The 24,684-nt window shown below is 39.0% G+C and overlaps 1 protein-coding gene across 10 annotated transcripts in view; it reads right to left on the minus strand.

Annotated features, from left to right (window-relative positions):
- The window catches only part of foxp1b (forkhead box P1b), a 476,491-nt gene that overhangs the window by 120,279 nt on the left and 331,528 nt on the right, over positions 1-24,684 (minus strand). For all 10 annotated transcript variants that reach the window (XM_087994444.1, XM_087994447.1, XM_087994445.1 and 7 more), the window contains 2 exons: positions 18,758-18,895; positions 2,291-2,380 (listed from right to left, as the gene is read on the minus strand). In XM_087994444.1, the coding sequence (XP_087850570.1) occupies positions 2,291-2,380; positions 18,758-18,895 (228 nt within the window). The remainder of the gene's footprint in view (positions 1-2,290; positions 2,381-18,757; positions 18,896-24,684) is intronic.

Consider the following 24,684-nt stretch of genomic DNA (forward strand, 5'->3'; position numbering starts at 1 on the left):
CTAACCACCAAGACATTGTGATTTCCATGGTGCCTTCTAGGTGGAACAATGGTGATTAGTTTATATGCATGAGTTGGGAGATGATGTTGTGGCTGTATAGGACATTAGTTAGGCCACTTTTGGAATATTGCGTGCAATTCTGGTCTCCTTCCTATTGGAAGGATGTTGTGGAACTTGAAAGGGTTCAGAAAAGATTTACAAGGATGATGCCAGGGTTGGAGGATTTGAGCTATAAGTTGAATATGCTGGGGCTGTTTTCCCTGGAGGCTGAGGGGTGACCTTATACAGGTTTATAAAATCATGAGGGGCATGGATAGGTTAAATAGACAAAGTCTCTTCCCTGGGGTGGGGGAGTCCAGAACTAGAGGGCATAGGTTTAGGATGAGAGGGGAAAGATATAAATAAGACCTAAGGGGCAACTTTGTCACACAGAGGGCAGTGTGTGTGGGGAATGGGCTACCAGAGGAAGTGGTGGAGGCTAGTACAATTGCAACATTTAAAGGGCATCTGGATGCGTATATGAATAGGAAGAGTTTGAAGGAATTTGGGCCAAGTCCTGGCAATTGGGACTAGACTAGGTTAGGATATCTGGTTGGCATGGATGAGTTGGACCGAAGGGTCTGTTTCTGTGCTGTGTTTCTCTATGTCTCTATGCACGTCCGGATTTACTTTCTAAATTTGATTCGGAATATTTATTTTATGAACATCTTTAATTTTGATTTGCAAACTAAGAATGTGATTTGATAGTTTGATGCAGGAAATGGAAAAATGACAGACTACTCATGAGTGAACAATTGGGATTGTGGTTACTGGTATCTCACTTAGAGTACATTTTCATGTAAAGCAATAGTGAAAGGAGCACTCCTCTACCTTCCTCTCTTCTTGCAATGTATCCTGTTTTATATCAGCCTTGCTCACTCTCCCACTCCAGCACTTTTTCAGAAGGAGAGTCATCTAGTCCATCCGATTTGTGCAGAAGCTTGGAATTCAGACAAAAATCTTACAGCATCTTACAAATCATTGCCTGTGTACTTTTGCAACTCACAACAACTATAGAAGGCAGGAAAAATTTGCAGAATTGTACCAATAGCCAAGGCAAAAAAAATCAACCAGCAACTAATTAATGATCTCTTTAAATAGCATTGGTGGGGGTTCTTCCTGCTACTTTACTCATGTTCAATCTGTGAAGTACAGTGATGATATTGGTTGGAGCATTAAGAGATAAAGGGACACTGTAGACTGACGTCAAATCAGTGCTGCATGTTACAACTGACAACTATCACAAACTGCCTTCTCTACATACTTTGAACTAGTTGCACACTAATGCGTTTACTAAGAATACATTCAGCACAAATTCAACTACAGCTGTATCTACAAACATTGGGTGTCATTTTGCACTCAAAATGACACCAGTAGCCTAACCATCAGGTGCTACTGAGCTGAATTTCAAGTCTACGATGCCTTACATTTGAGACAAAAAACATCAACAGTCTTTTTATTATTCAGCTTCAAATACAATGGTTAGGATCTGAAAAGAAAAATCTGATGCCTTTAAAAGAAAGCTATACAAAGTAACAACAGGGGGCTATCACTTGTAAATCATGGGAGAAACGCTAAATAATTCCCATCCACTTTTGATGGCTGTTAGAAATTCTATTTAAAAAAACATCACCAGAAGGAGAAACCCTCTTGAGGTTACAGCCATTTCCTATGATCAGGCATAATGTGCTTCAAATGTTGGTTTTCTACCAATTCAGTTGATCAATTGCACCTTCTTCAGACTTTCTTTTTTCTATCATGTTTACATCTGATGTGACTCAATGACAAGTCTGTCTGGGCATGAGAAGTCAGCTTGTCATGTTGATTTATGAGTGCATCAAACTGCAACTTGTCCAAATTGAAGCTCACAGTTCATTAATTAGAGCATTGTGACTTTGAAGACTACACTCAGACTGTGGGGTTTTAACATTTGCCTTAATTTATGTGGTCTGAAATGTGTATCTCTGAGGAAAAACTGAAAATTCGCCGTCTGTCTTTGAACTTCTTTTGACTATACAATAATCATTTCTTTGTCCTTTATGAAGACTGCATCCCCTAGTCATTAATACACATCGAACCGCAGCTGATGAGTAAGCCTTCCTGAATTAGCAAACAGAAAGGAAACAAAGATGAGAGACCATAGAAAAAGAAACCTTCATTACAGATATATCTCACAACATCATGCCTCTTCTTTTTTCTGCCATTTCCATTTTAATTATAGAATATTACTCTTTTCAATACATGCACATACCTCTTTAGTTGGTTTCCCAGCATGTTGTTGCTGCAGAAGCTGAAGATGCAACTGCTCTTGCTGTTTCTTATAAAACTCCTGAAGCTGTTGCTGTTGTGAAGAAGGTTATAAAATAATTACATTAGGACAAAATAAACATTTAAAACTTTTTTTTTAATGTCGTGACACACAGGCTTGCAATTTGAAAAGAGATATGCAGTCACGTTCTCTTATCAACACTTGAACGACCTTTTGAATCAAAACTTGCCAATAAATCCCTCAGTGTATGAACTATTCTTAGCATTATCATTTCAGAACTAATCTTCAAAATGAACTGATGAAAACATGCCATTTTCCACACTAACTAATTAAAATATGGCAAGAAATGACCTTTGTCTGTCTGAAGAAAGCCAAAATATGCCCTTGCTGAGAATACATGGTTATATACGGAGCAGTCAACGTAATAATTCATAGGAGTAATTATTAGCAATTTTCTAAACAGGTCACTCAAAAGTGATCTGTAAGCAAGAGCAGTCAACCTCCTCTAATATATCTGGCACAAGGGCATAACATGAGAATTAGAGGCGTTATTTCAGCAGCAGACTTGCTGAAAAAAATGTGAATTCAATTAAAATCAGAATTTGACAAAGGCTCCATTTTCAGACGGAGTTAATAGCAGTTATCCAGTTTTGATCAGCATGGCCCAGTCTCACTCACTATAATTCTTATCCCTATATGTGCTGCAGAGAAAACATTTTCCTCAGGGGAGCTCTTGATATACATTAGGGACTGAGGCAAACTGAAACATGAATGACGACTAGGGAAGCTACCTCTTGCACAACATTACAGAATACAATGCAAGAGAACACAATGCAGGTCTTGCAACGCAACAGAGCACAGCTCAGTCCTTCATACAAACCAGCCTCCATCCATTGACTCCAGTTATACTTCCCACTGCATTGGGAAAGCATCCAGCACAATCAAAGATCCCTCTCGTCCCCGTTACACTCTCCTTCCACCGTCTTGTCGGGCAGAAGATAGAAAAGTTTGAATGCATGAACAGATTCAAGAACAGCTTCTTCCCTGTTGTTGTCAGACTTTTGAATAGACCTCTCAAATACTAATTCTGATCGCTCTCTCTCTGTCTCTCTCTGCAGCTGTAACACTGTATTCTGCACACTGTTTTGCTACCCTTATGCACTTGATATGATACTATCTGCCATATAGCATGCAAAACAACACTTTTCACTGTATCTTGGCACATGTGACAACAACAAATCAATCAATCTGGAGGACTAAATTGGATTAGACCACAAGACATATGGGCAGAAATTAGGCCATTCAACCCATTGAGTCTGCTCCGCTATTCAATCATGGCAGATACATTTTTCAACCCCATTCTCTTGCTTTCTCACTGTAATCCTTGATTCCCTTTACAATCAAGAACCTATTTAGTTCAGTCTTAAAGATACTCAATGACCTGGTGTCCACTGCCTTTTGTGGCAGTGAATTCCATAGATTCACCGCTCTTTGGCTGAAAGACGTTTCTCCTTATCCTTTTACTCCAAGGCTGTACCCTCAGGTCCTAGTCTCTCCCACCAATAGAAACATCTTCCCAAAATCCACTGTGTCCAGGCCATTCAGTACGCCATAAGTTTCAATTAGATTCCCTTGCCCCCATCCTTCTAAACTCCATCAAGTATAGTCTCAGAGTCCTCAAATGTCTCTCATATGTTAAGCTGTGCATTCCTGGGACCATTCTCGTGAATCTCCTCTGAACATGCTCCAGGGCCAGTACATCCTTTCTGACAAATGGGGCCCAAAACTGCGTACAATACTCCAAATATGGTCTGACCAGAGCCCTATAGAGCCTCAGAAGTACATCTCTGCTTTTATATTCAAGTCATCTCACAATAAATGCCATCACTGCATTTGCCTTCCTAACTATTGACTCAACCTGAAAGTTTTCCTTGATAGAATCCTGGATTAGAACTCCCAAGTCTCTCTGCACTTCAGACTTCTGAACTTTCTCATTTAGAAAGTAGTTCATGCCTCTATTCTTCCTACTAAGGTGCATGACCTCAAACTTTGCCATGTTGTACTTCATCTGCCACTTCCTTGCACACTCCCTTAACCTGTTCAACTCCTTCTGCAGCCTCCCCAACTGCTCAGTGTTACCTGTTCCTCTACCTATCTTTGTATCATTTGCAAACTTAGCCAGATGCCCTCAGCTCCGTCATTTCGATTGTTAATGTATAAAGTGAAAAGCTGTGGTCCCAATACTGATCCTTGCAGAACACCACTTGTCACTGGATGCCATCCTGAGAAGGACCCTTTTACCCCCACTCTGTTTTCTGCCAGGCAGCCAAGCTTCTATCCATGCTAGCAGCTTGCCTCTAACACCTTGGCCCTTATCTTACTCAGTAGCCACTTCCTCCTTGGTGATGGCCAGCATACTCAGCTTTGCCCTATCACGCTTGAAGTTTTGGGAAATTACTCATGTCTTCCACTGTGAAGACTGACACAAAGTAATTATTCAGCTCTTCAGCCATTTCTTTGTTCCCCACTACTATTTCTCCAGCATCATTTTCCAGCAGTCCTATGCCCACTTTTACCTCATTTTTTCCCATTATATATCAAAAGAAACTCTGACAGTCTTCCTTTATATTACTGGCTAGCTTACCCTCATATTTAATCTTTTCCCTCCTTATTTCTTTTCTTGCTGCCTTCTGTTCATCTTTGTAAGCTTCCCAATCTTCTGGTTTTCCATTGTTCTTCGCTACTTTATATGCTTTCTCTTTTGCTTTTATGCTATCCCTGACTTCCCTAGTTAGCCATGGTTGCTTCATCCTCCCTGTACCATGCTTCTTTTACCTTGGGATGAATCTCTGCTGTGTCTCCTGAATTACTCCCAGAAACTCCTGACATTGCTGGTTCACAGTCTTTCCTGCTAGGCTCCTCTTCCAGTCAATTCTATCCAGCTCTTCCTTTATGCCTTTGTAGTGGCCTTTATTCAGCTGAAATATTGTTACCTCTGATTCTATCTTCTTCCTCTCAAATTGCAGAGTAAATTCAATCATGTTATGATCACCGTTTCCTAAGGGTTCCTTCACCTTCAGCTCCCTTATCAAGTCTGCCTTATTGCATAACACTTAATCCAGTATTGCCTGTTCCCTAGTGGGCTCCTCCAGAAGCTGCTTCAAAAAGCCATCTTGTAGACATTCCACAAATTCCTTTTCTTGTGAACTACTACCAACCTGATTTTCACAGTCCACCTGCATACTGAAATCCCCCATGATCATTGCAACTTTGCCTTTCCTACATATCTTTTCTAAGTCCTGATGTATCTTGTGCCTTAGCTCCTGACTACTGTTTTGAGGCCTATACATGACTCCACCTATGTTGTTTTTAATCTATGCGGTTCCTCAATTTTACTCACACAGATTCTACACTATCTGACCCTACTTCATTTCTTGCTATTGATTCAATTTAATTTCTTACTAATAAGGCAACCCCACTCCCTCTGCCCACCCGCCTGTCTTTTCAATAGGATGTATATTCTTGAATATTCAGCTCCCAATCCTGATCCCCTGACAGCCTACCACATCATATCTGCCAATTTCTGCCACAAGGTTAATTTATCTTATTTCTTATATTGTGTGCAATCAGATATAACACCTTCAGTCCTGTGTTAACCGTCCTTCTTTTCGCTGTCATTCATTTATTCAGTGTGCTTGAAGTTTGACTGCTAACCCTTTCCAAACACTCTGTCCTATTTGTGTTTGTGCTGGAGATTTTAGTAACCTCTCCTGAGTTCTGCGGTCTTATCTCCTCTTTTAATTCAGGTTTTCTAATTTCCCCAATAACTGTACTCTTCCCCTCCCATTTAGTTTAAAGTCTTGTCGATAGCCCATGTTGTGTGATTCGCCACGACTCTGGGCCCAGCACGGTTCAGATGAAGACCATCCCACTGAACAGGTCCCTTCTTCCCCAGTACTGGTCCCCAGTACTCTCCAATATCCCATGAATTCAAACCCATTTCTCCCACACAAATCTTTGAACTACGCATTTACCTTCTTAACCTTATTGGCCCTCTGCCAATTACCTTATGGGTTCAGGTAGCAATCCAGAGATCATTACCTTTTTGGTTCTGCTTTTTTATTTAGCTCCAAGCTGTTCATACTCCCTGAGCAGAACCTCTGCCATAGTTTTCTCTGTAGTCCCTAATTGCAACCATGGGATTATGGGGTAAAACTGTAATTGTGCTAGGATATCTGCGCCCACCAACACCACCACCCGCATGTGAAAGCCGGCAATGGGCCTGTCCTGCTCCCAGGAGTTTCTCCATACACATTCTGTTTGGCTAAATGCGAGACAATCATTTATATCTCAGAAGGAAATCCACCTGAAAGAAGCTCGCCCATCAAATGACTGTGGAAGCAATGGCCATTGAAAGAACTGCACCAGTCCCGAACTCTTAATGGGCCTGGGAGTGAGCATCTGCAAAGGAGCTACCCCCTTCTCTGCAGAGGAATCATGGGAGGAGGTGGTGTAGTGGTAATAACACTGAACTAATATCCTTGTATCCCAGGCAAATGGGGAATAGGTTTCAATTGAACCATGGCAGATGGTGAAATTTAAGTTTATTTTACAAATTTGAATACCAAATAAAATTAGCCTTTTTGCAAGGTTTGTAGCTCAGGTTGAGGTTTAGGGTGTAGGTTTGCTCGCTGAGCTGTGGGTTTGGTATCCAGACGTTTCATTACCTGGCTAGGTAACATCATCAGTGGCAACCTCCAAGTGAAGCGAAACTGTCGTCTCCTGCTTTCTATTTATATGTTTGTCCTGGATGGGGTTCCTGGGGTTTGTGGTGATGTCATTTCATGTTGGTTTTCTGAGAGGTTGATAGATGGTATCTAGATCTATGTGTTTGTTTACGGCGTTGTGGTTGGAGTGCCAGGCCTCTAGGAATTCTCTGGCATGTCTTTGCTTAGCCTGTCCCAGGATAGATGTGTTGTCCCAGTCGAAATGGTGGTTTTTTTCCTCCGTGTGTAGGGCTATGAAGGAGAGAGGGTCGTGTCTTTTTGTGGCTAGCTGGTGTTTGTGTATCCTTGTGGCTAACTTTCTTCCTGTTTGTCCTACGTAGTGTTTGTGGCAGTCCTTGCATGGAATCTTGTAGACGACGTTGGTTTTGTCCATGGGATGTACTGGGCTTTTTAAGTCTGTTAGTTCTTGTTTGAGAGTGTTGGTGGGTTTGTGTGCTACTAGGATTCCGAGGGGTCTTAGTAGTCTGGCTGTCATTTCCGAAACTTCTTGGATGTATGGTAAGGTGGTTAGGGTTTCTGGCTGTGTTTGGTCTGCTTGTCGTGGTTTGTTCTTGAGGAATCTGCGCACTGTATTTTTTGAGTATCTGTTCTTCTTGAAGAACCACAAACCCCAGGAACCCCATCCAGGACAAACATAAATAGAAAGCAGGAGACAACAGCTTCACTTCACTTGGAGGTCACCACTGATGATGTTAACTAGCCAGATAATGAAACGTCTGGATATCAAACATACAGCTCAGCGAGCGAACCTACACCCCATAAAATTAGCCTAATGACAAACATGTACTATTGTTAATTGGTGTAAAACCCATCTGGTTGACTAATAGCTTTTAGGGAAGGAAAGCCCCCCCCCATCCTTATCTGGTTTGGCCTACATATTACTAATAATGCGGTTGATTCTTAACTGTCCTCTGAACAAGTAGGGGTGAGCAATTAATGCCGGCAAAGCTAGCAATGCCCACATACCACGAATGAATAAAGGATACTGGCCACGTAAAGAGTTTGACTGGTCAAGGCTGCCAACTCCTCCCCCATCATATGAAAAAATGCAGTGGGATTGAAGCAAGGTACCAAGAGTGGGACACCTGTTGTTATATCTGATTTTATTCACCCTTCCCATCTGACCAACTGGCCTTGACAATGCATAATATTCTGCCTATGGTGTGCAACTACACATTGACTGCAACACAGGCGTTATCATAGCAGATCATGCTTTTCACTGTTTGGACAGATCAGTAAAAGTCTGGTATTGTTCATAACAAACATCAATTAGAAGTTGGCCTGCTCTGCTTAAAGATGAGGTGTAATATGATTGCAGCAATTGCTGCACTAAGTAAATTTCATTTTGAAAAAAACAGGATGGGGGCTCCAAGATTTTCAGATGTTGCATTGGAATTCTTGGTGCAAGAGGGGAACGGAAGAGCTAAGTTCTATATCCACAGAGCGAAGTTCTGTATCCATAGAAGCCTTCCTGACATGCATCAAAAGAGCATTGGGCCTGGAAGTCAAGAACAGGAGCTGAACCGTGAGGAGCTTGAGGACTGCTGCAAGAAATTTTCAAAGTCAACAAATCCATCGTCAAATCCCATGTGCTGCTAAATGCACAAGTAGATGCAGCTACTGTTCAACATCTTCACCAGCTTATTGGGCACTTATCAAAATCTTTACCAAATCATACTAACTCCAATATTCATATGATTCATCTCATGTATAAAAATTACAGTGCCATTGTAAACCCCACACCCACATCACAATTTTGAACAAGTGGGTAACTGGAAGTAGGCAGTAATTGAAGGGGACCAGCACATTTGCATGTCCTAAATCCAAAAGGAGACAGGTTTAGCCAGCATCAGGCCAGTGTTCAAGCTGTACTTAATACCAAAACCAATGAAGATGTTAGCATCCTCATACCTAATCTAATTCCTCACATCCAACCTCTCCCTCAACTCCACTCTCTTCTGATTTAAAAGCTGCAAGTGATGTAAATATGCAAGTTGCTGCCACACAGCATTCTTGTTATGCTTATTAATTTTCAGATATCAATAGATGCCAGTTAATGAAGATCTCTAAGGAATGAGTGATGATGATGCAAAAGTGGTAGCGACACTTGCACGCACTAGCTGAGATACTGACACTGCATGGAGGATATATTACAGGCAGGATCCACATGTGGCGAAATATTAGGCATGAATGACAGTCCAGGTAGGAGACAAGGTTAGTGCAGTCGCCAACTTGTCAGGGACAAGACCATAAGTTCAGCAGCAAACAACTCAGCTGAGGACGTTGACTGATGAAGGGCTTATGCCCGAAACGTCAATTCTCCTGCTCCTCGGATGCTGCCTGACCTGCTGTGCTTTCCCAGCAACACACTCTTGACTCTGATCTCCAGCATCTGCAGTCCTCACTTTATCCTGAGCACACTGACTGGTATGCCTATGGAGAAATGCTGATACGTACGAATGGTGCAATGGAAAACCTACCAGAAAGCTTGTGGCCAATTTCAAACAGCATGGAGAATTCCAACACCAGGTGCACACAGGGCATACACACAGCTTAAAGCTCATCCAAAAGAAATGAAATAATAGGCAATTCCATTGTTACAATTGTGGACCCAATCATGATACAACATCCGATGGCCATGTCCAGTTTCTACTGAGCCACAAGCAAAACCCACCCAATATCGGAGTGCTACAGGGGAGGGTCAGAATAGTGTTATGCGAGGTCACCTTGCTGCTATCAAATCATGACTGTGAACTCTAGCACACAAAGGGGTTTGCAACTTGTCACAGCAATCCATGTCCATCAAATATATTGCTGGGATTGCTGAGACATCATGGGGTGGCACGGTGGTTCAGCGGTTAGCACTGCTACCTCTCAACACCAGGGATCCAGGCTCAATTCCCACTTCGGGCGACTGTCTGTGTGGAGTTTGCACATCCTGCCCATGTGTGGGTTTGCTCCAGTGTCCTCTCACGATCCAAAGATGTGCAGGTTAGGTGAATTGGCCCTGTTACAATTGCCCATAGTGTTCAGGGATGTGTAGGTTAGGTGGATTAGCCTGGGTAAATGTAGAGTAGTAGAGGAATGGGTCTGGGTGGATTACTCTTTGGAGGGTCGGTGTAGACTTGTTGGGTTGTAAGCCTGTTTCCACACTGTAGGGATTCTATATCTATATCATCGCAGACAATGGAGATTCTTCATTTCTCTGGAAGACAAGTTTCATTCTCTCACCAGTGCCTCTCCATCTGTACCTTTGCAGTTTTAGCATACAGCCAATCAAGCCTTAGCTGCCACCCATGCGGAGTTAAAAATCACACAACACCTGGTGATAATCCAACAGGTTTATGCGGAAGTACATGCTTTTGGAGCACTGCTCCTTCATCAGGTAGCTATGTATTGAACAAACCCATGTGAGATAACACCAATCATAGCCTGGTCTCTAGGCTGTAAGCATATCAAGGCCCTCTTCCAAAGCCAACTACAGATTTCTCTACTAAGCAGCTTTGTTGCAGCTATTATGATATATCATAGAATCTGGGGCACTAGGCCAAACAATGATAAACAGCAAGGGAATGTACAAAGGTGATGAGTTGATCTTTTCAGATAATATGGTATGATTTCAATTATAAGCTTGAATTAAAAAGTTGACTTAATGTCTTATTTATTTTTGCATGGTGGCAGCCAATGGAAAAAATGACCTGCTAATGGTGCTGAATGGGGAACTGGTGTTACAGTCACTGGAATTGCACACTCGGGTGTGTTATGTGCAGATGATGCGGTCAGACAGAAACTGTCTCAATGGTCTTTTGCCTTCCTCTAACCCTCTTTTGCCTCACATCTATGTGTATTCATGCTCTTTACTTCCTTACCCTTCATCATCAGGGCTGTTCCCTCATGATGATGAGATTGGGCAGCTCCAGCAGAACAACAAAAAATCCAACATCTGCTCTGCCATTTAGTGCCAGGGAATATGGCACATTGTATGTGGGGGCTTGACTTTTATTTTATGGATGGTGCACAGATGTGCATGTATTGTGCACTAGAGTCATTAGCCATGGCCTCCTTGCAATACCGCCAAAGTCAAGTATATGTATTAGGGTGACTTAACTTTGCAGCTTTTTTTGGGGGGTGGGGACATGGGGAAGAGTGGAAGGTCAGAAAAACAATGACAGTAGGGAACTGAATAATTATTGGGGCAGGGCGGCCTTTCTACAGCCACAGACATAAAATGTAACTGGTAGCAATCATAACTAATGCAAAAGAAGAAACAACGCAAGAATAAAAGTTTTAAATTAGGGATAGATGAATTTTACTCAACTGTGATGTGATTTGGCAAAAAGCAGATAGAAAGCAGTTTAAGGGAGATGAATGTCACAGCAACTGGACACATCAGGATTCAGAATGGATATGTTCCCATAAACAGAAATCTAGAACCTCCCACTGGATTTTGAAAAGTATACTGTGGGTAGGTAAGGCATACAGAGAAAGTTTGTGTTAGATCGAAAGTGGTTAATACTGCAAGAAACCTGGAGAAGTAATGAAAATTCAGGAATAATGGTAAAAATAAAATTATCAAAGCAGAGAGAAGGCCTGAAAAAGTAACAGCAAGCAAAATCAAGGTAAGTCCAAAGGTATTTTATAAATAGATAAAGAGCAATGAAATAAGTAAAGACCGAAAAGGGCCATTAAAAGACCTCAAAGGTGACTTGTGTGTGTGGAAGCACCAAACATGGACATGATTCTCAATTAATATTTTGCATCTGTTTTAAGAGAGAAGGATAAAGTTAAGGAGGAGGAATGTGAAGCGTTGGATGAGATCAACTGAATGAGAAGGGAAATATTAAAAGCTTCAGTATACTTGAAAGTGGTTGATTATCAGGCTCACATGAACCATACCTGTGCACAGGGAAACCAAGCAAAAATAGTGGAAGTTCTGGCTATTAGTCTCCATGTACTTGAAGACTAGAGGACTGCTAACATTGTAGCATTGTCCTAAATGGGAGAAAGGGGCATCCTGAATAACTACAGGTCCAAAAGGCTAATCTTAAAAGAAAATAAACAATGATGGTATAAATTATCATTTAGGGTGCCTTGAATTAATCAAGCAATTGGATTTTATGAAGGGAATCTTATATCTGACTAATTTGTTTGAATTTTGAGACAAGTTAATGCAGAAGATGGAAGAGATTGCATCTTACATGGATATTAGCACAGTTTGTGACAAGTTCTTATACGAGATTGATCAGGATTTTAAAAATCTTAGCGATTCCACGGATAAGCAGTGAGGCGGACCCAAAACTGATTCAGTAGCAGAAAGCAAAGAGTTATGCTTGTGCATTTTTATGATTGGCAAGTTGTTTCCATTGGGATTCCACAGAGCACAGTATAGTGTCCCTTTCAGTATATTGTATATCAATAATTTAGCCTTAAATACAGAGAGCATGACTAAGAAGTTTGCAGATAATAAGAAACTTAGTGTGCATGAAAGCTGCAAAATGCAGGATAATACAAACAGGCCAAATGGGTAGAAAAGTGTCAAATGGAATTCAAACTGCAGAAATGGGAGGTGAGGAATATGGGGAGGTCAAATGCCAATAAGACCCAAAAAATATACATTCCAAAAATTGCAGAAGAGCTGAAAGACTTTGGAGTGCATGTCTACATAACCCTTAAGGTAGCAGGACAGACATATGAGGTGGTCAAGGAAGCATATGGGATTCTTTTCATTTTTGCCTTTATTATAATAAGTTATAATAGAACTGTATAAACATTCTTTCGACCACAGTTAGAATGCTATGTCGCGTTCTAGATACTGTATTACTAGAAGTATGTGATCACTCTAGAAGTTCACAATGAAGGACGCCAAGAATAGAAGCAAGCATTGTTAGGTTAAAGCTGCTTTATTTGGAACAGAGGAGCCTAATAATTGAGGTGCGTAAAATTACAAGGCACATAGGTAGAGTAGATAGGAAGGATCTGTTTCAATTCGCAGAGAGGTCAATAATCAGAGAGAATACATTCAAAATGATCAGTCAAAGGTTTAGGGATAAGTTGAGGAACAATCGTTTTTCATCCAGAAGGTTGTTGAAGGGATTGTAGAGGTAAAACCCTCATCACATTATAAAACACTTTAATTTACATCTCATATACCGTACACTGTAGGTTTCTAGACTGAGAGTTGGAAAGTGGGATATAGACTGGATAGCTCCTTCACAGTTGGCAGGGACATAACAGGCTAGACAGTCTACTCTTAGGCAGTTTTTTTTTTAATTGTTCAACCTCTCAATAGATAATGTTTGAGGCCCAGGAACTAGCTTTTGGTTTGCTGTGGTGGTTCTAATGTAATCAGCATTGTGGGCTGTCGCAGAGAGCAGGTATCATGACTACTGCCAAGGCATTGTCCTGGATGATTCAATGTCTATCGTCAAAAATTAGCTAGGTGTTCCAGTATATGCATCATCTGTAAAAAGTGATGAGCGTGCAGTCAATAGCACTTGGCATTGTGAAGATGCTTGCAAGCTCAGCAACACTGTAATTTTGCTCTGCCTACTAGTATCTGGCAAGAAGAAATGAAATATTTTGCAGTGTTTAAATAGGGAGCCTTCGGACCTCTTTTATTCCACATTGCACAGAAAACTGAAACTGTGTCAAATATCTTCAGCTCCAGTTTTTGCAAGGAGCCACACACATAAAAATGCAGGACCACTGTTACCATAAGTCACTAGCAATGAGGTCCTGAGGTTGCAATTGTGGGTGCAGAAAATGTCAGGTTTCAGTGAAGTGCAGACACCTTACACTTTGTTCCTTGCTGATGTTCAGGGAAGAGAATTGCTTTGAACGCTTTGCCAAATATGCCATCCAGGTGACTGCCCTGCTCTCCACCACCCTCTCATTCTCCAAAAGTTTGTCCTGCTGCTATGCTAGGCCAACAGTTCATTCTCCAAGTCACACTATATATCAAGAGGAATGGGAGAAAGTGAGGACTGCAGATGCTGGATACTAGAGTTGAGAGTTTGGTGCTGGAAAAACACAGCCAGCCAGTCAGGCATCATCCAAGGAGGAGGATTGACATTTCGGGCATAAGCTTGATTCTGATGAAGAGCTTATGCTCGAAACATCAATTCTCTTGCTCCTTGGATGCTGCCTGACCGCTGTGCTTTTCCAGCACCACAATCTCGACCAAGGAGAATGGCTACTACACTACTCACGTCTAGTGGTTTGTGCAGAATCCTTGAAAGTCTGCAAGACATTCTCTGATTGATTTTGTATCTTGTAGCAATTAAAGACAACACAAACATTTGCAAAATCATAGAATAAGAAGAACTCAATCAGCAATTAACCAGTCAGAAGCTGATCCCTGTAAGTAGCACTGGTGCTAAGCATGTGTTCAGGGCTACCACCTATTTGTATGTTGAGGTCCAAAATGGTATTGCTGATTGATATAGTGGTCTGGCTGCTCTGTATACTTTGGTTTATATTCAATAAGACAAAAAAGGCACCTGGCGTCATTCGCCAAGAGTGTCCACAGGCTCTGTGAATGCCATTTTGGAAAAGATACAGACAGCACAGTGAAAACAGGTGCCAATTCTTGAACTTGCATGATAAAAATCATCTTCACCGAGTAACAGCAGTGTACTGAGACAAAATAGAGAATGCTAAACTTGTGATTGCGACTCACTTTAAAAAAACTCAAGGTAATTTGTGATATTTATTTGGTACAGATTCACGCAAGTGATTACTAATTCAGAATACATTGTACTACTAATTGGGCCTAACAAGAGTCTCCAGGGTAGTATTCAAATTATTAGCTGATTTAAAATGTTTGTCTAATTACTACAATAAACCCTCTTAATTCAGCTTGTCATGGATCTATACATAAATGTGTTATTTGAATAGCTTGGTGACATGGCTTGTTAGTAAATTAAAGTACTGTGCTACAAATGCAGGAGTGGAGAGGTAAGGTTCACCAATCTGCTAGCAGAGTGCTCCCAATCATACATTGTTAAATCTCTGTAGGCAACAGAGAGAGAACAGGGAGGAAGAGTGGGAGGGGGAGAATGGGTAAGGAAAGTCTGAAGTCAATAGCCCAAATAACTGGAAACCTTATACTGTGTGCTAATTATAATGGTTGTGGCATACAACCGAGCATGTCTCAGCAAGACAATACTTAAAGGTAGTCTGCATTGCTTTGACCTGTTAAAAGACTGAAATGGACTGGAGTAGCATGAACGCATGACTGCTGCCAGGATAGTGAACATGCTCCAACATGATGTGCCAAACACAGTCACCAGCTGCACATTCAATGAGCATTTGCCCCATTGTAATTTTCATGCACTTTAACATTGAGATGTAATATCCACAAAGCCAGAAGGGTCCATTCAATGGTATGTGACAACACAGGGAAGTCTACTATACTGGCAAAGCTCTTTGTGCAGTCTTCCTCATTCTCTCTGCTCAAAGAAAACACTAAAGTTGCTTCTTCTGAATGAAACTCTTGTCACTGTGCTAAAGTAGCAACAATCGATAACTGCCTGTTACAGTTTCAAAGCATCCAGTTACAAAGAAATTGATGGCTACAATCCCCTCCACAGTCAATGGCAGAGCCATCCTTGCCCATTCTAACACTGCAGATCTGGTCCCAAGAAGTTGCACAGTACTTCTTAACTATTTTCTTGATGAATCACAAACACGAGCTAGAGAATGGGAACTGTTCTTAGAAGACACAGTAGGTAAGAGTTCCTCTGAAGAGTGCTTCACCCATCCTCTTCCTTCTGTGAGCAGCTGGTTTTCTTGGTCTCTGACTCTGCACCAACTGATTCTAATGATCATCCCAAGGGGACTGCCCCTACAGATCCTACGATTGAGTGGTGCAGTCACAAGCAATGTCTTTCTCACATACCATACCACTCTCTGTATACTCTATCAAGCACCCTCAACTCCTCCAAATGCCTAGTACTTACACAAACTCAAAGAGAGCCAGCAGAATGTAAGCAGCAAATAATCCCGTTAAACCATGCATGTTGGGGTTTGGCAAGCTGTAGAACACATGTTCATCATGCACGCTTAGGGCTGATTGCTAAGTAGATTTGAGGGCCCAAAATTACCAATCTGATATCAAATTAGTACTACATGCTGCCTGATGTCATGATCAGCCAACTCTGCGTACTGTTGCTGCATGCACATTAGTGCTCACACTAACGTTGTCACCATGATGTCAATGCTACCAAGGTGATGGAGCTGTACTTTGCAGCTAAGTTATTGTGACACCATGATTTTTTTTGATAAACAGGCCAGACAGTTCAAAATTGTCTTCTAGTGACCTGTTATGTGATAGGGGATAATAAACTATCCCCTATGCCTGGAAATGTCAAGGAACTGCCTAAATAAAATTACAAAATAAAAACACAACAAACAAAGTTTAAAGAAATCAGGATTAACACAACAGGGCTCATTATATGGAAATTGGTATGTGACACACTACGGAAACAAGAATGCAATGTCCATTGTTAGTTAGGCTTAGTGCTTGAGGGCAACAAGGAATAGGATGTCAATAACCCTTAAAAAAACCTTGCTATCTTCTGCCAAGAATACACTGAAATTCCACTGAGAAATCTGGCCTGTGCTAAATCTAAGTGAATTATCTAAGGTATATCATAATATCAAATATTAGAACAGGGTAGTAAGGGGAAAACCTGATAATGGGTTGAAGGAGAATCCTATAGTATGTACAGTGTAAAGGAATCTATGGAGTGTATTTTTTGTTCAGCTCATTGCCAGATGGTGCTTGGACGAGACTATAACATGTCTTGAAAAGGATAGAAGTACAACTGCAATGAATACTCTCTCCCTCTATTACTACATGTAAAGTTATAACCAACATTTCGCTAAATGCATACCGCTACATAACATTTCTGCCAAATGCAACCAACAGTCATTCTTTGGACAAAACGTGATTATTGGTAGTTTACTTATTACTTTATTAATAAAAGAATTATTAAAAATGCATTCTGGTAAAGATAAGGAATTATCATGTGGAATTATAATGAGAACATGCTGGTTATTTTTGGATTATAAGTGATTAAAGCAATGTAGGAATCGAACCAAGTAAAGGTAAAATGTAGCTATTGTACAGAATGCTATCAAAGTCTAAAGCATCTCTTCCACATGAATAGTTGCATAGCACATGATTTATCTATAATACCTGGCAAGATATTCATGCAGAATAGCTGCAAAAGCTCATCAGTTCAGCAAAGCACTTGAATCAGTAAAAGAACATAGCAGAGTTGTATGTTGACGTGGGATGAATTGGATAGTATTGTCATCCAAAGTAGTGTACATAAGTAACACCCTGATGTAGATTTTATACACAATTTATATACTTGTTACAGAAGACTTTTCATCCTGGATGAAAGACAATGGTTTAGATATTCCCCACCCTCTTAACCAAGTTTTTCTTTGCTAGGTTTGTAGAGGGCAATGAAACGTAAATCAAATTTTAAAACGGTCAGTGCAGCTTTATAATGTTGAGCATGGAACAGTGGGAGTGTTTGTAAGGCTCTGGTGCGAAACATTTAAAAGTAAATAGAAAAGACATTAGGTTGTTTTTGATATTGGAACTTGTGGCATTAGTCTTGCAATGTACAATTTCCAAGAGTTGCAGCCAATGTTATTTTAAAAATGACTTCAATCTTTCAGGTAGTTGGATTGATGGTTCTGCCTCATGGTATGGTTGGCCCATTGTTTCAGCTGCTTGGCGTGATGACAAATTAGACACTGGGAAATCTGCGTCTAATGTGCAGATGTTCTTGAAACTGAACTCAGAGAGGTAGATATGTACTAGGTAGAAGTTCCATCTTGCCAGAAATGTTCCTCTCAATAAGAAAACCATGCCAATGATCTGGCATGCATTGTGCCTTCAAGATGGAAAAACAAATCAAAGGCATTCCACAGTACTGTAATCAGAAAAAAATGGATACCAAGCCAATGAAGTTAGAGGAGAGATAGTAAAAGAAGTGAGCATTAAATATTGTCTTAAAGAGGAAACAGAAATGAGAAACAGGAAGGATTTGAAATTGAATCCAGAGTACAGAAGATATTAGCTGTCAATAAAAAGGATGCAGATGGAGTTAGACTCATAAAAACACAGAATTCTGTGGGAATAAGAGTAGTGGTCTGGACAGAAGCTAGTTACAAAGTTCAAGAAAAAGGCCTTACACGTGAATAAACATAAGGATGATAATTATATATCAAAAGTGTTGGTGGCTGGGAACCAATGTAAGTCAACAGAGAAACAGCTGGTGGATGAGTAGGACTTCCTCCAGATAGGTTATGGGTAGTAGCATTTTGTTGAGCTGAAGGTTATGGAGGTTAGCCAGAAAAGGAGTGGAACAGTTGAGAGTAGAGGTGACAAAGGCACAGAAGAGAATTTCTGCAACAGATGGGCTGAGGCAGGTGTGGAGACAGGCAAGGTTACAGAGGTGGAAGTAGGCAGCTACACATAATGTTCGTCACTATTTAGATGTGAAAATTTGCTTGCCTGTCTGATTTTAAATAAGTGAGAAGAGTTACATAAATGATGCTATCCAGTTTTGACTGAAACTGAACTGGGTTCTTTCAGGTAACGTGATTGTAAACCTGATTTAACAGCCGATAGTGAAGTTACCTGCTGTAGCATGATAGCCTGTTGCTGCTGAAGCAAAGCCTGGAGTTGCTGAGGAGTCAGTACTTGTTGCTGTAAAATCTGTTGCATTTGCTGGGGAGTTATCACTTGAGGTGTCATCATAGCCACTGATACTGGAACCTAAAGACACAACACATGAGAATAAGGAACAAAATATTTCTAAAGCTGTACATGGACTTATAACAATTATCATCTAGCAGAAAATTGCTGAGTGAAGTGCTGAGATTGTCATATCAGTTTCAAGCTGTATCCCAACATGATTCAATCAAAAACTGCAATGAAATGGTATATTAACATTTTTTTCTTTTTATCTTAGCAAAGATTGAATCCGAAAGTTATGTATTTTCTTTTTATTAAGGCACTGACATGTACTCTTTGTCCTTATTTTCTGGGTCAGTGATTAACAGGAATTGGACCAAAGAACAGAGGTTGGTCGCTCTTAAACACATGGCATAAAAAAAACTTTCCAATCCCATGACTGAAACAGAGTTTTAGCAATTAGTATGGTTCAATACTTATAGTATTTCAAAATATGAAATCCTGTATGGAGCACGGTAGCTTTATAAAAAAAAAAATTCTATGAAAAATGCAGACTTACTATGTAAAGTAGAAATGAAAAAAAGTGTTTATATTTCTATGACTAATATCAATCTATCACTAATACAAATGCTAGTTTTGAATGTGAACATTGCCATTTCTTAAAAGAAGGCTCCAGTATGATCTCAATTGTTCATATACTGATTCAAACTATGTGGTTGTTGATAGAGCCAGATATTTCATATTGCTGACATACCCAAAGCAGCTTTTCTCACTGACATTTCAGTGACAAACAGTTACAGTGATGAACCTGATAGCATTTCACATTTGCAACTATTAATGTGTCCAAGTGCATGGACATCCTTCTGAACTGAAACAGAGTAAAACCTGCACATTGTGTATGAAGGATGATGTCTTGTTCTGATAATGAAGCCGACATTAAAATGACAGTCTGTCTCAAACAACATTGCATTGTTATTTTCATGCTAACATTTCATAACAGTATCATAAATTTTGCACGTTAGTAGAATGAAACTCAGTTTTTAAATCAATCATTACGGTTTGTTGAAATGTTGGGATATCGGATATAAATTTCATGCTTATCAAAATACAAAGCTTTTTCAATGCTTTTTATAAAACTGAACACAGATTTTTTAAAAAATGTTTTATCAGATGGAAAGTATTAATATTATCTCTGATTAAAATATATTTGATTCCTTGTAAAATTTATTTAAATGTCACAATTATTTCAAAGATATATAGCTTAATGTTTGGATACTATTCCTAAATTCTATTTGGTTTCCATGCATTCATACACAAATGAAAATTTCCATTGATCACACAATAGTAGAAATATGAAAGTGTAATCTGATCTATTGCTTTATATCATCCTGGGGGGATATTTTCGAACCTAAAAATAGGTTAGTGCCAGTGAAAGGATTTAAAAAGGTATTGAATAACAAACCCTAGTACAGGATCCAGCAAACAAACTTCTGCATCATGATGCTGTGATGATGCATTTCAGTATTTCTGTAGTTAAGAGCTCTTATTCTATTTTATCGCTGATTTCTTCTTCCATTTGCATAGTGCATTCACTTTCCTAATTTTACAGTCATTATGCACTGATGTCCTGATTTCTCAGCATCACTAATCTCAATGAACTTAAATCACTGATGAAGGTCAGACAGATGAAGGCACATTCTAAACTCCACACAGAGCTTTCTTTCTCCATCATACTAATTCATTTCTATTAAAATATCTGGACTTGCCAAGTTTATTAGCTATTTTCTAGGTGGAGGGGGTAATAGAAGTTCACACTTTAAACATACAAGTGCTATCCTATTGTCTTTTCTGCAATAACTAATGTCAGAAATCAAAGAGCATGCAGCATTGGCAGTAGGCTATTATAACATACACTTTATTACACACCACTACAGAGGTCATTAGCAGCAAGAATGATTGTATTGTTCTTAACCTATTGATCACTCCAACTACTGCCATTTAATCCCTTGTTGAGTGACTGAAAACTGCTATAAGGCGCACTGTAGGGAATCCTTTAACACGACAACATATAACCCAAGCTTTGACATTATAAACAAATGTATAGAAGCTGTAACAGAAGATATGTTTATGCAAAAGATAAACAAAATATACAAATCCGTTACTAACCATTCACCAACATAATGCTACACTTAAGACACTAAAAAATTCCAGCTTACAAAGTGAAACTAAACAAAACAAATACTGAATTAAAAAGTTAACCAAAGTAACATTTCTTTTACAAGATTTTAAATTTAACATTATGATATTTATGAACTGCATTATGTATGTACAAAATATATTGCAATAAATGACTGAATAAACTTACTTCATCATAATTTGGTAAAGAACATTTCAGATAAATCGTTAACATTTGTTTCAAAGACCTGCTCTTGATTTTGAGAAAAAAATATTTCATTTCACAAAGTGAAATAAAATACTTCAATTTTGTATGCTAAAATACATCATACCTTAAGTTCATGGCTGGTGATAGTCAGATAAGCAAGATCGGATTCTGATAAAAACAGTTTAAAAAGCAGAGACAGATAATAACGAGTTAACTCGAGAGGTAAAAGATGATTTGAAGTTAAAAGCACAACCACAGTGTGATGTATTTTCCTGTATGAAATTTTATTTGTGACCTTATGAGTTTTTCAAGAGTAATTTATATCATGCAGTAAGTGGTGCAACAGAATCCAAAGGCATACATCCATTAAAAACACAGACCTTTCATCTGCTGCCTTGCAAACTTATACTGCTACTTCCTTAAGAAACATAAAAATCAATTTGCTTTTAAGATAATGAAAGTTATGTGATAGAACTAAGTTGTTCATTCCAAAAAGGTCTACTCACTTGTTAACAAGCCCAGATATGACTTCATTAATTGGATGAGTTGCTCAATCCACCAGGCAGTTATCATCTATCAATCATATATTTAATCCATCACAAGTTCATAAATACTATCACATTTATGAGAGAGAACAACCTGTATTTGTGGGTGCTTTATACATGGATTGTGTATTGGATGTTCCCAAATTAAAAGTGCTGACTGACACTTGGTTGTAACTACACTCACATCTCCAATAAAAAAACCCAACGGATTTCCGAAACTACAAATAATAACTTGCCTCAAGTGAATAGTCGCACTCGTGCCTAAAACCTTATGTGTGTGGAATATGAATAACTAAACACATTGATGTATAAATACTATTTTAAGTTTTAATTTTAAAGCCACAGCCAAAGAGAAAAATACAGTTTTAAGCCCCTGAAAACACACTAAGTGCATCAAAGCCAACCAATTACTTTTGAAATGTAATTAACATTTTCTTTCTGACAAACACAACAGGGAATCGAAAAAGCAAGATATCACAAACTACAAAAGAGATAAACAACTAACAAATTAAATTTAGTGTTGAGATTGAAGGAAGAAAGCTGGTCAAGGTACCAGAACTCCCTGCTTAATTTCAAATAACATTGTGAGATTCTCCACATTCACGTGACAAGTAACTGGACCATGAATTAATTCCATATTGTTGATGAAACAATCTCCATCAATACTGCTGTGACGTGCTAGCCTGGTTTATGGTCTTGACCCCAAGATCTTCTGACTCAGAGCTGAGCAAAGTCCAAATGAACTTTAGCTGATACTGTTTAAAGATTCAAATATTTTACTTGACTTATAAATTAATACATTAAAATTTAAAACATATCCTGCTCACCCTTTAAACTTTAATAAACTGCACTTCACCATTCAGAGAATGCAACTTTTGAACAAAGCTACAAATTGGATCGTGAGATAAATCAACTCTATTTTTAAAACTAAACCATAGATTAACTTCACAACTTAACCTATTTTCTATTTACATTTTGCAACAAATTTGATCTTAAATTTCAGCCCACAGGTATATGAGCACATGTCCAGCAACCAAAACCTACCAAGCAGAGACAGATCATAAATGAAAACAGAAAGTGTATGAAAAACTCAACAGGTCGAGCAGCATCTGTGGAAAGAGAATCAGAATTAACATTTTGAGTCTGATATGACTTCTTCAGAACTGAAAGTTTCAGCACTGGAAATTTGACAGCTTGGAGACATCACATGCATACATGAAAATCATGTGTGACTTTGTGAAAATCTGTTCAGATTGATTAAGGTGCACAGTAAAAGATTTAAAATCAATGGATTAATGGGCGGACATCTTTAATAAGTAAGCAGAATATTATTACAGGAAATGGCCAAAAATATCATATTTGATGAGGGTGATGACAACTCAAATGACATAAAATTAAACTGAAGGGATTAATGATATAAAGTTGCTTCCCAAGTTTTACGTGAATGCTTTATGCAAAGTGTCAGTAGGTAAAATATGTGACAAAGAATGTGTTTGCTAGATGCACATGATAAATGGTGCCATTTCATAAATTCCTAGATTTCTAGAGTGATATTAAGAGAATTACAGGCAGAAGTGGGTACTGCAGATGCTGGAAATTAGCGTCAAGATTAGAGTAGCATTGGAAAAAACACAGCAGGTCTGGCAGCATCTGAGGAGCAGGAAAATCGATGTTTCGGGCAAAAGCCCTTCATCAGGCTCCTGATGGAGGGCTTTTGCCCGAAACGTCAATTTTTCCTGCTCATCAGATGCTACCTGACCTGCTGTGCTTTTCCAGCACAACTCTAATCTGAAGAGAATTACAAACAACCCCAGACATAAGATATAACTTCCTTCTAATGGGAAGCTAATAGGCCATTAATTTAGTAATGTTGGAAGAAATAGATAAAAACGTAAAATAACAGAACTACAACTGGTGTTATGAGGTACTTATCACATTATGAAACCCTGCCAAAATCTTCAGATTGTGAGACCTCACGGAGAACACTGACATCATATTTAGTTTCTTAAATACTGCAGAAATTATTTTCTACAGCTTTTGTTTTATTGTGAAGCCTGCAAACATTTCCTAATCATACGTCCATATTCATAATAAGATCAAGGAATCACTTTTGTCACTGTTGGGTCAGATGTTCGGATTTTTTATTTGGATCTTCAACATGAGTTTATTTTCTTCAGTTCTCCAAAAACAGAAACAGAAGCAATTAAAGCTTTTAGAGCCGTGTTCATCTTTAACAATAAGTAGCTTTTTTACATTCATTATTCATACTATCGAGCACAAAGAAGATGCTTGCTCTACATAAATTATTAGTTTTAGTGCCATCCTTAGTCACAAAGTGTAAACACCAATGCAGTTCAAGTGACCGGACTAATTTACAATGAATTAGAAATTACAGTAGTTTATTGCTAGTTATATTTATGTAGTCTGTGAATACCTAATCAGGTAAAATATTAATACTTGACTGAGGCTCTGTAGGCGTATTTTGCAAAAATATGTATCCAATTATTCTGTGCTAATTCCAGTTCTCATAATCTTTCAGCAATTAAACGTTAAAACCTGATACACTCGATCAATTTCTGATAAAAATGAAGGAAGAATTACACCATTGCACAACCAGATTGGATTCGTTTGCCTGTCATTGCATCTGAATTACACATCTTTCCTAAAAGTTTAATATATTTATTTGCATGTTGTTGCAGCTCTTAACATATACTGAAACCGCAAGAGAAAGACAACAAAAAGAATACTTATTCTGGAATTCACAACATAAAAGGGAACGAGGGGAAGTGAAAGTTCTTTTTGTTTTTACCATATTTATTGACCATACAATTGAGACATATGGGAGTAACTACACCTTGATCTAAAATAATATTTGGAAGAGAGCAAGACTTATCTTCACTATTTTTTCTATTGGAAAGGAACATAACTGGATTTTCCAAATC

Source organism: Chiloscyllium plagiosum, unplaced genomic scaffold (assembly GCF_037043375.1).
Source record: "Chiloscyllium plagiosum isolate Xiang-an unplaced genomic scaffold, Cpla_swu_hap1 HiC_scaffold_14, whole genome shotgun sequence".
In the NCBI taxonomy this organism is placed as follows: Eukaryota; Metazoa; Chordata; class Chondrichthyes; order Orectolobiformes; family Hemiscylliidae; genus Chiloscyllium; species Chiloscyllium plagiosum.